Source organism: Pinus tabuliformis, chromosome 4_1, assembly GCF_031772625.1.
Source record: "Pinus tabuliformis cultivar Carrire ecotype Pingquan chromosome 4_1, CPIR1, whole genome shotgun sequence".
Lineage (NCBI taxonomy): Eukaryota > Viridiplantae > Streptophyta > Pinopsida > Pinales > Pinaceae > Pinus > Pinus tabuliformis.
In genome coordinates this window covers 628,411,665-628,425,676 of record NC_142303.1, presented here as the reverse complement: position 1 = coordinate 628,425,676, position 14,012 = coordinate 628,411,665, and the positions used below count along the sequence as shown (strand labels likewise).

The following is a 14,012-nucleotide window of genomic DNA, read 5'->3' as shown; positions in this document are numbered from 1 at the left end:
ACGTTGTTATACTACATATTCATTTCCACGTCTTCTAGGTCCAACGTTTTCTAAATTATTTCTTTAAGAATTAAAATAAGTTTAGTCAAATTAAATACGTACTTCATTAATTCAAATATTGAATGACTATATTGGTTTGTGCCTCAACTTATCGAAAGATTAAGAAGGCAAATTGAATACAAACATATCAAAACCTATTAGTAGGTATTTGTATTAATAAATAAGTGATAACTTATAAGTGGTCCCTTTTTTTAAGTAGTGGCTTTCTAGTTGAGAGACTTTTTTATTTCCAAGGAAAACGCCACAGGATCCTCTTCCCTAGAATATACAGCTGGATGGCGGCTTAAAAAAGCCAGCCAGAAGAGCAGCTGGTAACCGTGAGGGACTGTACTGGATTTGAATCTCTGACCTATGGCCTCCCTGTTGGCAACTTGCCTTGGACATATGGTTCAACTGATTGAGCTAACCTTTGGAACTGATTGGGAGACCTTTTTAATATTTCTTTCTATACATTCTTTTCCTCCTTTGTATCTGGATCCCTGCTTTTCAAAACTCAGGCAGATCGATATCCGGATCCTAGTAACTTAACTTTTTTATTGTGATTCACTTTTCTGCTAGGTTTAATTTAAAAAGTTATCTTTTCCACTTTTTCTTCAAGCAAGGACAGTAGCTGGAAAACATAGAATACTGTTTCTTGCTTTTTTTTTTCTCCTCTCATTTCCATTCTACTAATATGTGACTAGAGGGGGAAGCAACTGGTAAAACTGCACATACACCTTTGAGTGAAATAATAGAAACATTAATGCTCAGGAGAAACATTAATGCATATTGTCATGAGGCTCATTGTAATATATCCATTCATATATCAATCAATTATTACTCAATTCCTTAAACAATTGCTGAAATATATCTGCCAATATCAGTAATGAACAACTTTGCTTATCTCATCTGGTATCGAAGCCAATCTTGGTCAATTTTGTGGGTTAAATTCCCTCAATTATTCAACTGTACACATCATCATTGCTGATCCGTACAATTGAATCACACAGCCCATACACAGCAACAAATCTACTTTTCCCTACAGCCTGGAAGTTTGTACAGAACGTCCCAGTAATTCTGTACATTCATATTTGACAATTCCATATGAGCAACATCATGTCCGTCCATATGAACGACCTCCAAAAGTTTGTACTAGTTTTACATATGCAGCCATCTGAAATTTCCAGATGATACTAATTTGGTTCCTGTACATGCAGCTGCTGTTTTTCTAAATCCTCGTGTTACCTTTTCTTACAGTTGTGTCCCTTTGAAAATCTATCTTTGATAGAAATAAAAATTGCTCTAGGTCCAGTGGAATATCTCGATTCAACATCTGGCAAATGCCTGAGAGGGAAGTAAGCCATATCGTGCAAGAGAAAAATATTTTGGTGAGAAACCATCTGAAAACAAAAAGCTTTGAAGTGCTACAAGTTTGGCTAATATCTCTGGTTTGAAGATCAATTTCTCTGCAATTTTTTCAGTCCTTTAAATTACTCATGGAATAGAATTCAAGTCTAGAATTCCACAAGTCACGTGGCAGAAGTTTTAGATGACTATATTATTATTATTATTATTATTGTCTTCGTTCTGATATTTAAATTGTTCTTTATTTTGTCATCGAACAACATTTTCTATCCTTTGAGATATGTATGTTGCAAACATCACTTATTTGCAGGCTTGGTCTGTAAAATGACATTCCTGAACCATAATACTGTAGAGTCAAACTGTATGCTTCACTTTAGTGATCTTCATAATTTTCATTGTTCTTTATCATAATCCACAAAATTGATATTTTTTTGTTCCTGCATCTTGGCTCATGAAGGTGATATGTTGCCAATATTAGACTTCGAAATATCTACCTTGAATATTTAAAAGATTTGTAGTTCAGGTATGTATTTAGTAGCATGAATGATGCTATCATTGTATTCTAAATATGGAGATGTTTTCACTATCATCGAAGTTCGAACAAATTGTAACTTTCTCCATAAATTGGACTTTGAATTTTCTAATTAGCTAGTGTATGTGCACATGGCATATCACATGTTTGCATATTTTCCCAGGTCATCCATTCTTTTCAATAGCTGTATCATATCTACTGTAAATATATTCCTTTTCATTTTTCTACCAATCTTTCATAGTTTCTTATTTTTACTAATCCCAACTAGGATTTCTACTGCAGAGCACGTCTTGCTGCTTCAAGTGTCACATTGCCTCGCAGTACTGGAGGAAGTTCTGAGGTTCGGGGTTGCCGCAGAGGTGTAATTGCATTGCTATGCTCTATATTTCTGACCAGGCAAGGTGCTGGTGAGGCAATACATGGTGTAGGGATGGTGGCTACAGAGGTATATGACTAAATTATGCATCTCATCTGGAAATATTTTGTGATGTTATGTGGAGATTGAAGGATGTGATGTTCAAGGATATTCTATTAGTTGTGTTATTTGGTTAAGATATCTCTCATGTTTGTGTATGTTCTATCTTTTCATCGTTTAGCAATTTGGTGTGGTATTCGTTCTCCCACTTTCTGGTGTTCACTGACTATTTTCTAGTCTCATTGACCTTTTCTTTTGTCATTTGTGGGCATTAATAAATCATCTTATCTTATCTTATCTTATCTATGGGATCTTATAATTTTACCTTTCTTTCTCTTAATTTCTTTTATACATCAGAGTTATGAAAGTGTGAAATGAGGACATGGTTGACTTCAAAAAATGCTGGACTTTTCTTTATTCTATATTTGCCACTTTCCGAGTAACCATAAAATATCTAGAGAGCTGCTTTGAGGTTTTGTGAAACTCTGCCAAACCAGAAGTTGTCTTCTAACATTTAAAAAATACTTGAATATGGCAGGGGTTGGGTTTCAAAATAAGTTCCCAGAGTGTTAGTATAAAAATAATAATAAATTGATTGCTCAAGAAAAAGCCTAAAATAGCAGTGCCTTAAACAGTGATGTCTTGCAGTTTCCTAAGAAGCTCAAAATTTGACATGGAAGCTACCCTTGGTGAATGGCACCCAAAAGTTGACAGAAATGTTTGAGCATCCAAAATTGTATTGGGTCAATCATTCTTTCTTGGATGTTTTTTCTCTTGTTTACTCTATAGGTGTTAATTTTAGATAACAATGGTATGTTCTATGCTTTAAAGTTTAGCACAATTTACTCAATGTTCCTTATCAGCCCAATGACAATTTCCATTTTATCTCTAGTAGCAATCACATTAACTTATACAAGCCAAGACAAGAGGACATAATATGTGGCAGATGCCAGGGACAAACCCCAATGTGGGGAAACCCTTTCATCAAATCTTCTTATTATTCTTCAATAGTTCAGCAAAGAGAGAGAGAGTACAAATATCAGAAATACAACCCTAAAACAATTCTGCCAAATCAGCAGTCAATGCAGCCCTAACCAGAAAGTCAATGATGGTCAAAGCTGCTCCAAAATGTCCTCCAATCAGCTCGGTCAACAGCAGAAGAATGCGGCCTGCCAAGGGAGTCAAAATCAACCCAAAACCTGCTTGATCAACTTAGTCAAAGTCTGCTGTAATTCTGCGGTCAAACCAGAAAGTCAACACAACAGTCAACTTGGTCAAACAGTCCCTAATCACCTCAAAATCCATGCCAAAGAATGCAGCCTGCAGAAATCAAAATTCTGCCCCCAAAAGAGAAGTTAACACTGGTCAAATACTGAAAAGTCAATGATGGTCAACGCATGCCCTAATCCTGAAATTTTCAGCCTCCATAACCTGTCCAGAAATCTGTGTTCCTTCCATATGTGCGAAGAAGAAAGAGGAAAGAGAAGATGATATGATGAGATGAGGGATGTCAAAATGAAAGAAGGGTCACTCCTATTTATACAGTTTGTTGAGGCCCGAGGGTGAGGAGACACATCCATTGGGCTTCATGAGCCTACATTTGACACAAGCTGACCTTGACAATTTGTCCATCAGAAAGAATAAATTCAAAATTCCATTTTTGCTTATCAGAATGATATGATCTTTGTATCAAAATTGTACCTCACGAAAAGAGGAATCCAATGCAATAACCATCTCCATCATATGAGCTGTCCTAAGGTGGAATTTGGCCCTAGTTCCCAATTTTAACACTCCCTCTCAACTAGGGAGAATTCCACCTTCCAATCCATCGTCATGCCAACCTATCATCCTATACCATCCCTACCATCACTGCCTTGTATTGCTCTGCTCTGCGAAACCATGAAGTAATAATGAAGAAGAAGTGATTGAGAGAGAGACATAAGATCATATCACTCTCCACTGACAAAAGTCAGTCCTTGATCCTAGATCAAGTTGTTGGACACCATGCATCCTAGTCATAGGGAGTACAGCAATACACGATGCGTCCCTAGCCATCTTTTCCTAACTCATTGGCTAGATGAGAGGTACTTCCCATGAGTCCCAGACTCTATGGGTAGGATGTGTGTAGGGGCATCAACAGGAGAAGGTGAAACACTCATCTTGCTTATATGCCATAAGAGATGGTGAACCACTCACCCTATACACATGTCAACCATAATGGGTATGACAGGGGAAGGTGAACCACTCACCCTATGTCTAGCGCACCATTAGGGGAAGGTGAACCACTCACCATATGGTTGCTCATAGCTCCAAGAAGTACACCACGCCCTTAGGAGTTCCCAGAGCTCTATATCCTCCAACTCATATAGGACCCTCATAGGAGGGTCGTTCCACGACTCCAAGTCTCTCTCCGAAAGTTAAGAATTTGACCTTCCGCAAAGGCTTCGTCAAAATGTATGCTACCTGCTCATCTGTCCTGATGTGTTGGAGCCTAACTGCTCCTCGTCGTACCATTTCCGGATAAAGTGGTACCTGATATCGATGTGCTTGGAGCGGTCGTGGAACACAGGATTCTCTGATAGACGAATCCCACTCTAGTTGTCACAGGTGATCACTGTGGTATTTAGTACATGCTCAAATAGCTCACTGAAGAGCTTCCTCAACCAAACTGCTTCACAATAGGCCATACACACAACAATGTATTCAGCCTCAACGGTGCTTAGTTAGTGCAACTGATTTTTGCTTCTTGCTCATCCAAGATATTGAAGCAGACCCCAAAAAGAAGCAACACCCAAACGTGATCTTATAATCCACCACACTGCCGGCCTAGTTAACATCTGTATATCCATGTAGCCTCAAATTCCTGGCAGTGTATCTCAATCCATATTGGATTGTGCCCCGAAGATATTTCAAGAGATTCTTGGTAGCGATCCAATGAATGTGATGAGGCTCAACCATATATTGACTCAATGTGTTCACAACAAAGCATATGTCAGGACGAGAGTTGACGGAAAACATCAAGGCCCCCCCCACAAGTTGACGAATCTCAATAGGGTTCGTCAATCCTGCCCAACAACACTTCCACAGAGCTTCTTAAAGTTGAGTTGCATTGGAGTAGTCACGGATTCGCAGTCCACCATCCCACATCTCTCAAGTAGCTTCACAACATATTTTCCTTGAGAAAGGAAAATCTCACCTGGCTTTTGCCAGACCTCTAACCCTAGGAAATAATGCATCAGTCCTAGGTCCTTTATCTCGAACTCAAAAGCCAACTCCCTCTTGCATTGATGAATGAGAGGGTCATCCCCTGTCAAAAAGAGATCATCCACGTAAAGGACTAGAATGAGAGGTTTGTCCTTTTCAACCTTGAAGTATAGGTTCGGGTCAGCATCACTTCTTGTAAATACCAGCTTCATAAGATAGCTAGATCCTCTCATACCAAGCCCTAGGGGCTTACTTCAACCCATAGAGGGATTTCTTCAACCTGCATACATGTGTCTCACGATCTTGAACCTCAGACCCCTCGAGTTGCTCCACACATACTTCCTCCTTAAGCGAACCATGCAAGAAGGCAGTTTTGACATCCATCTGATGTAGGTTCCATTTTTGTGAGGCAGCAAGGGATATGATCGAACAAATGGTGATATATCGGGCAACTGGTGCAAAGATCTCATCATAGTCTACTCCTTCCTTTTGAGAAAAGCCTCGAGCTACAAATCTGGGCTTGAATTTTTCAGCACTCCCATCAACTCCATGTTTGATCTTGTAGAGCCATTTCGAGGTGACCACTGATTTGTCCATGGGTCTAGGAACCACATCCCAAACGTCATTGTTCATGATCAACTCATATTCCTCGTTCATCGCATCCTTCCAAACCTATTGCTTCACTACTTCTTTGAATGTACAAGGCTCAGATTGTACAATGGTGCTCATGGCAGCTAAGTACCCTTGGTATCTATTCGGCTTCTTGCTTTCACGAAATGCCCCCCTTGGTGCAATATGTTTCTCAGCATCTTCAAGAGTATCTTTGAGCCACAAAGATCTTTTTCTTGAAGTAGAGGGCTCACTAGGAGGTGGATCAATGGGATCCATTAGACCTTCAACATCGGGCATTGGTTCATTGGATGGAGGTTCATCTTGCTTTTTTCTGCATCAGCACCATCATTGTTCTGCCTAGGAATTCGAAGATCTCAGGGCTTTCTAAGAGAAAAATCTTCATCGAAAGTGACATCATGAATCAATTCCACTTCCCTTTGACTAGGCACATAGATTCTATATGCCTTCGAAGTTTCACTGTAGCCCACAAACTTTCCTTTCTTACCAGATGCATCTAGTTTGTTTCTTTTCACTTTTGGTACATGAAAATATACGGGACATCCAAAATTTCTAAAATGAGAGACATCAAGTTTCTTATCGGTGAAAACTTCTTCGGGTGTCTTGAAGTCCAAAGCTTGATGTGGGCATTGGTTTTGGACATACACAAAGGTGTTGGCATCTTCTCCCCATAAGAACTTTGGAAGACCTTGATCATTAAGCATAGCACGAGTGACTTCTATGATAATATGATTCTCCCTTTCAGCAACACCATTTCGTTCAGGAGTATATGCAGTAGTGGTCTCCCTCTTTATTCCAGCTTCTCTACAACAGTCTTTGAATTCATATGACTCATATTCGGTTCCATTATCGATCCTCAATATTTTGATCTTCTTCCCTATTTGAGTCTTGACCAAGGCTTTGAAAGAGCGAAACCACTTGAATACTTCATCCTTCTTCTTTAAGAAATAGGTACACGTTTTGCGAGAAGTCATCCACAAAAATAGCATAATACAAATATCCACCCAAAGATGTCATGGGAAACATACCTGATAGATCAGAATGGACCAATTGAAGAATATCAGTGGTTTGAGTCTCACTTGAGGGCAATGGTCCCTTGTATGTTTTCCAGCTTCAAATCCTTGACAAACACCTTCATGATTTAAGTTGAATTCAGGCATCCCTGTGACCATCTTGCTTACATTGGGTAAGGCTTTGAAATGAAGGTGAGCAAATCTCCAGTGCCATAATTCGGATTGAAGAGAAGTATCACAAGTCATTGCACCCAACAAACTTCCTCCAACTTGATATAGACTTTCAACCCTGAATCCTAGAGTGAATGCATCTCTTGGGTTCCTTTGCCAGACACGAACCTTCCCATCAATGAATGTCACCTTAAAACCTTTGTTTTCCATCACAGAAATAGAAACTAAGTTGTTTTTTAGATCAGGTACATAGCACTTCTTGTAAGTGTAGGGTTTGACCTTGATTTAAGTGAAGAGTGACTGTCCCAATTCTTTCATAGGATAAGTGGCATCATCCCCAAGTATAATCTGCATATTTGTCTTCTTTTCAACCAAGTTTGAGAGAACTTCTTTGTACCCAGTGAAGTGCCTTGAGGCATCTTTATCAATCAACCAATGGTCCAATGTATCTGGAGGAGAGGTGGTGGAGAGGGCAAAAATAAGATAAAATTATTTATGCTTTACAACATTAAATTCTTCATACTTGGAGTTTCTCGACTTCTTGGGAGGACGACCATTTCCATTTCGAGCAACAGGAGCATTCCTTTTTCCTTTATTGTTGAACCTGTTGTTCCTTTGATTGCCATTGCCCTTGAAGTTGTTATTGTTGTCATCATCTCTTGGAGTATCCTTCTTGTGAAGACACTCTAGTGAAGTGGCCAAACCTGTTGCAATTGAAGCACCTTCCTTTCCTTCCTTCTTTGAATCCCGGCTTGAACCCTTGTCCTTGATTCCTTGGACCAGCATTGTTCCTTCTCCTAGAATGAGCGGAGCAGGCGGTAGGATTGTTTCCATTTGAGGGCTTGTCTCTTTCCATCATCCTTATTTCTTCTTGAGTGCATTGGGCCAATAGTTCATCAAATCTCGGAATCCTATCATTGTTGAGGATGATAGTGTTGAACACATCTCGATCTCTTGTAAAGCTTCCAAGTGCAATAAGAGAGAGCTCTCGGTCACTAGTGACTCCACCAATCGATAGGAGATCATTCTTGATCTCGGTAATCTTCATGAAGTAGGATGGGATGGATTCTCTTCTATCCATCTTGATATCTATCAGCTTGTTCTTGAGAAAGAGAATTTGATTTGCATTGTTTACTTTGAACATCCCAACCAACTTTTCATACATCTCTTTAGATGTTTCCAAATCAGAAATATAGGCAACCAAAGGCTTATGAATAGAATCAACAATAATTTTCTTAGCTTTAACCTCACCTTTCTTGTACTTGGTTTGTGCAGCGGCAGATGCATTTGAAGGAGGCTCTACTATTCTTCCTTTGACATAGTCCATGGCATCATTTTCTTCTAATGTCAAATCCAAAGTCATCTTCCATGCATGATAGTCGGATTTGTCCTTAAGCTTGTCCTCGGATTTGAAGAAAGATGTAGTCGTCATTGGGACTAGTTCCAAGTCCTTGTCCAACAACTTCCCTTAGTGATTGCTTTGCTTCACTCTTGCTTGGGCTTTGTCTTCACCTGAGCTCTGATACCATGTTAATTTTAGATAACAATGGTATGTTCTATGCTTTAGTACAATTTACTTAAATGTTCTGTATCATCCTAATGACAATTTCCAATTATCTTCAGTGGCAATCACATTAACTTATACACATTGACAATAAATGCAAATAGAACATAGAAACATATGCAGAAGACAAACCAAGACAAGAGGACACAAGATGTGGCGGATGCCAAGGACAAGCCCAATGTGGGGAAACTCTTTGATCAAATCTTTTATTATTCTTCAATAGTTCAGTAGAGAGAAAGTACAAATATCATAAATACAAACCCAAAACAGTTCTGCCAAATCATCAGTCAATGCAGCCCTAACTAGAAAGTCAACGGTGGTCAAAGCTGCTCCAAAATATCCTCCAATCAGCTCGGTCAACAGCAGAAGAATGTGGCCTGCCAAGGAAGTCAAAGTCAACCCAAAACCAGCTCGGTCAACCAAGTCAAAGTCGATGGTAATTATGCGGTCAAACCAGAAGTCAATGCAACAGTCAACTCGGTCAAACAGTCCCCAATCACCTCGAAATCCATGCCAAAGAATGCGGCCTGCAGAAATCAAAATTCTGCCCCCAAAATAGAAGTCAACACTGGTCAACGCATGCCCTAATCCTGAAATTTTGGCCTCCATAACCAGTCCAGAAATCTGTTTTCCTTACACACGTGTGGAGAAGAGAGCCTCCAAGTTGTACGAACCAATCAAGAGAGGAGAGAGTAGATGATATGATGAGATGAGTGATGTCAAAATGAGAGAAGGGTCACTCCTATTTATACAATTCGTTGAGGGTAAGGAGACACATCCATTGGGCTTCATGAGCCCTATATTTGACTGAGGCTGACCTTTACAATTTGTGCATGAGAAAGAATAAATTCAAAATTCCATTTGTGCTTGTCAGAATGATATGATCTTTATATCAAAATTGTACCTCACAAAAAAAGGAATCCAATGCAATAATCATCTCCATCCTATGAGCTGTCCTAAGGTGGAATTTGGCCCTAGTTGCCAATTTTAACAATAGGCGACCTACAAAATCAGCTAACATTTAATGGTTTTTAGAAGACATAACAGAAGCCCATTTTCATGGAAAGATCTGCTTAAATTTTTTGTATGAAGAGTGTCTTCTGTGTGGCATGTAATCTCAGCTTACGAATTCATTCTATGGTTTGGAATGGAGCCACTGATGTGGTTGTTTTAAGATGGAGAAAAGTTGAGATAAGGCTTGGATATGTTCGTGTTTCTCGGGAACAACCAAACAGTTCATTGTTACTAGTATATTACAATATTTTATCCAGGCCATATGAACAATCAGATGCTGACTTTGTTTTGGTGATTTAATGTTTAATTTAATAGGCAAATGATGAAGCTGCTATAATGCAAAGTCAGAGAGAAGCAGAAAATATGATAGTGGAAGCTTATGCAGCTCTCCTGCTTGGTTTCCTGTCAAAAGAGAGGTTAGTACTAAGGTGTATTCAGTTATTTAGTTAATGAAGCTTTCAGGACAACTTTTATCATACTCTAGATGATAATCTGACTGTTTTTTTGCATCGATCTGACAATAGTGAGAATGCACGCCATTCAATAGCTCTCTGCCTACCAGACCATAGTTTGAAGGTTCTTGTCCCGATACTGGAAAGATTTGTGGTGAGTAGTTTTTGGTTACCTTTTTGCAGTGGAAAATATGAATATGATTGTGCACACCAAACACACGTTTCATTTTCTTTAGCCTTTTCTTTTTAGGGCATCTCAGCATCTTCAGAAATTGTCAAAAGTTTTACTAGTATATTTTTTATGGCAGATAGGATCATGTTCTTTCATTTTTAAATTCCAATTCAGTGAAATAGAAACGTGATCATATCGGATGTATTCTGACTCCTTTATAATATGGGGGATTGAGAGTGGAATTTTAGTAGCATTTAGCGTTTATGTAAACACTCCCACTTTTTCTCTCTGCAGGCCTTTCATCTGTCACTGAATATGATTTCATCAGAAACCCATGCTGCTGTTGCAGATGTTATTGAGTCTTGTAAGCAGCCTATCTGAGACATCAGCATATATGGTTATTGTAACATTGTATAGCTTGCATTTCACCACATTTACTTTGCAAGGTATTGCTTGAAATTTTCAACGTTTAAGCAATTGTTCCATCTTTGTAACATTGCCAACAATTTTAGTGTGCTGAAATTGTAAAACATGTAGACTAAATGGATATCTTCACTGATTTGTGGATATTCAATATATATGAGGAGAATACTGCAAAATTAAGGACATTCTTTCAGAGGTGGTATGCACTCAATTCTGCGAATTCAGATCTTGCAAATACTTAAAGTATGCAAGTTGGTTGGAACCTGACATGGTAATCACAAAGAGGCCATGACTTTTTCCTTGTTTCTGACATGGTAATCACGAAGAGGCTGTCACTTTTGCATTGTTCATTTCTGTGAGGTGATGCTCATCTTGAGACAGCATTTTCAGCTACCAGATAATGTATCATTTTCAGGAACAAATTTCAGTGAAAGTCCGTGATGGCTTCCTATGTATTTATTGAAATATATGCTGTAGCTGTTGAACAGAGTCAGTGACAGGAAATGGCGTTCACCATTTCAATAGTTACCATTCAAACGCTTGATAGAAACTAAATGGAAAGTAAATTGTATCAATGAGAATTAAGTCATGTTTTATAAGATTTGCCTAGTCTCAAAACATGACTTTTAGAGAAAAATTTTCTAGGCTCCTTAAATACTTAGCAGAAATTGACATGCCAAAGAGATTCATATTTGGGTGGTCACTTTAAGACAGTAAGAAATGACTTGCATTGAATGGAATACCAGGGAAATCGTCAAAATCACTCTTCTTAAAGATGTGAAAATTAATAAAATCATACACCGTGACGTTATTCATGCTGATAAAAAAGAGATCAACTTGAAAGTTTCATAATGGATAATTGTTGTTGGATTTGAGCTAATCTGTTGCTAGTAATTTTTTTATAAAGCACATAAGGATCTGTATAGCATCAAAATTCTAGTTGCTCAATGATCAAGTGACACGAGGCACGATACACCAGAAACAGGAAATATGAGAGGAATAAAAAATGGGGCTTCAGTGTTTCCGGGGGTAAGAAACCTGGATACCCTCATGCATATTAATTGATTAGTAATCTACCAGTGTAATGTCAAAACGGGAATGGGAATGGGAAACTGAACTTGTAATTGATCAGAGTGTACCAATGTAGTGCCAAGACGGGAATCGGAATGAGAACAGGAAACACGAACTGACTTAAAAAATTGATTCCTAATGTACCAATGTAGTGTCAAGACGGGATGGAGAACGAGAACAGAAACATGAACTGGACATAAAATGCATCTGCTGGGCATATTTCTAAGAACATAGATAACGAAAATATGGATCTGAATGAATCTTCTATAAAGCTTCTTGTTTTAAAATCAAAAAATGTTCATGTAGAAACACTTTGATTTATTCAAACTATCGGTTTTGTTACTAACTAGGATTGACATGAAATGCATGACATAGATGTGCAGATTAGTTCCCTTCTAACAAACGTTACTCGCGACGGCCTTGTGACAATATTTTTTTCTTTGATTATCCTTCTGTGAGAAGGACCATTTCTCTTTTCCTGGGAAGCAATTTACACTACATTTTTAAATTTTCCATAGTTTTACATGGAAACAATCTGATTGAAGGACATCGTCCAGAACTGAGATAATATAAAAGCCGATAGGTGTGATAATAAAAGATTTGGGGAAGCAAGCGGTACAAATCTTACACGTTTGGTTACCCTTGTAAATTCACGTTCCAAGGAAAAACCAGTGACATTTGAATTCGGCTTGAATTTTTTTTATATTGCCAAAGGCTAATGTCATGTTTATTAATAGTGAATCACATATCTGGTGATTTTTTAAATATTGATGTGCATTGGGAACATACGTGGATGACCAATAAAATGCAAACTAAGCGAAATGAATCAGTTCTGGGTGCTCTTTCCAGTTGAGTTAAACTGAATGCTAGTAAGAACTGTAATAAATTTGAACATCCGACAGTACATCTATGCTTATAGCAGTTCACAAATTGTTCATTGATATGTTAATTGTTGTATTTACTGTCAAATGAAGTGAAACACACTGCATGGAAAAGAATGTTTATTTTGATTTCTAACCTCGACAAGATGGGCTGGAGACATTTTTATACCAAAACAATTGTTGAAATCCAAGGCATAATAGGTGGTTCTGTTGGTTTAGCACCATTAGGAGTTTATGCCATTAGAATAACAGTCAACGGGGAGGAAGAGTGGGCGTCTTATTAAGTGAATGGCTTTCATGTAGTATGATGGTGGATTGGATTCTTATTAAGTGAATGGCTTTCATGTAGTATGATGGTGGATTGGATTCACCACCAGGAGCTTATGCCATTAAAATAATAGTCAAGGGAGAGGAAGAGTGGGCGTATTATTAAGTGAATGGCTTTCATGTAGGATGATGTTGGATTGGATTCACCACCATGAATGTCATATCCATTTTAGAAACATGTTATCAACCACACTTTACACCATTTGATTTAGACATGGTTATTTAATTTGGTTCTTAACTGCACTTGTTATTACATTAGATTTAGAAAATTAAGGGGTTTCATTTTTCACTGTTTTGTTCATCTTTTTTATTTCAATGTTCAATCGTTGTGATTTCAATGAGGACAATATATTGGATTATGATGTTTATGGTATTGTAACACTTTTGCATTGATTATGACCTTTATAAACATTTTTGTATAATTGAGCATTTTAATGAAATAAATTTTTGTTTTAACTTTTAATATAATGATAGTGTTGCTGATAAAATTTGTACATATTTGTAACTGTATAAATATTATGTTTGAAGTTAATAATGTTTTAACACTACAATTAATACCAAAGTTAAAATAAGCATATGTTAATGCATGAAATGAATCAACTATGGATTAATATTTAATTAAATTGTAATGTTATAATTAATCATTAGTTAGTAACTATAACGTTAATAATTAATCATTTAATTGATTATTCTTAACAATTTTAGGAGAAGGGACACAAGCCACAGGGTTTGATGTGAA

At 37.8% G+C, this 14,012-nt stretch overlaps 1 protein-coding gene across 1 annotated transcript in view; it reads left to right on the top strand.

The window, feature by feature from the left end:
* LOC149177603 (wings apart-like protein 2) overlaps positions 1 to 11,593 on the top strand; it is a 106,479-nt gene extending 94,886 nt beyond the window's left edge. The window contains exons 10-13 of the mRNA XM_089420168.1: positions 2,219 to 2,381; positions 10,263 to 10,363; positions 10,472 to 10,553; positions 10,866 to 11,593. Coding sequence (XP_089276294.1) covers positions 2,219 to 2,381; positions 10,263 to 10,363; positions 10,472 to 10,553; positions 10,866 to 10,952 — 433 coding nt within the window. The 3' untranslated portion in view covers positions 10,953 to 11,593. The remainder of the gene's footprint in view (positions 1 to 2,218; positions 2,382 to 10,262; positions 10,364 to 10,471; positions 10,554 to 10,865) is intronic.
* Positions 11,594 to 14,012: the final 2,419 nt, after the last annotated feature.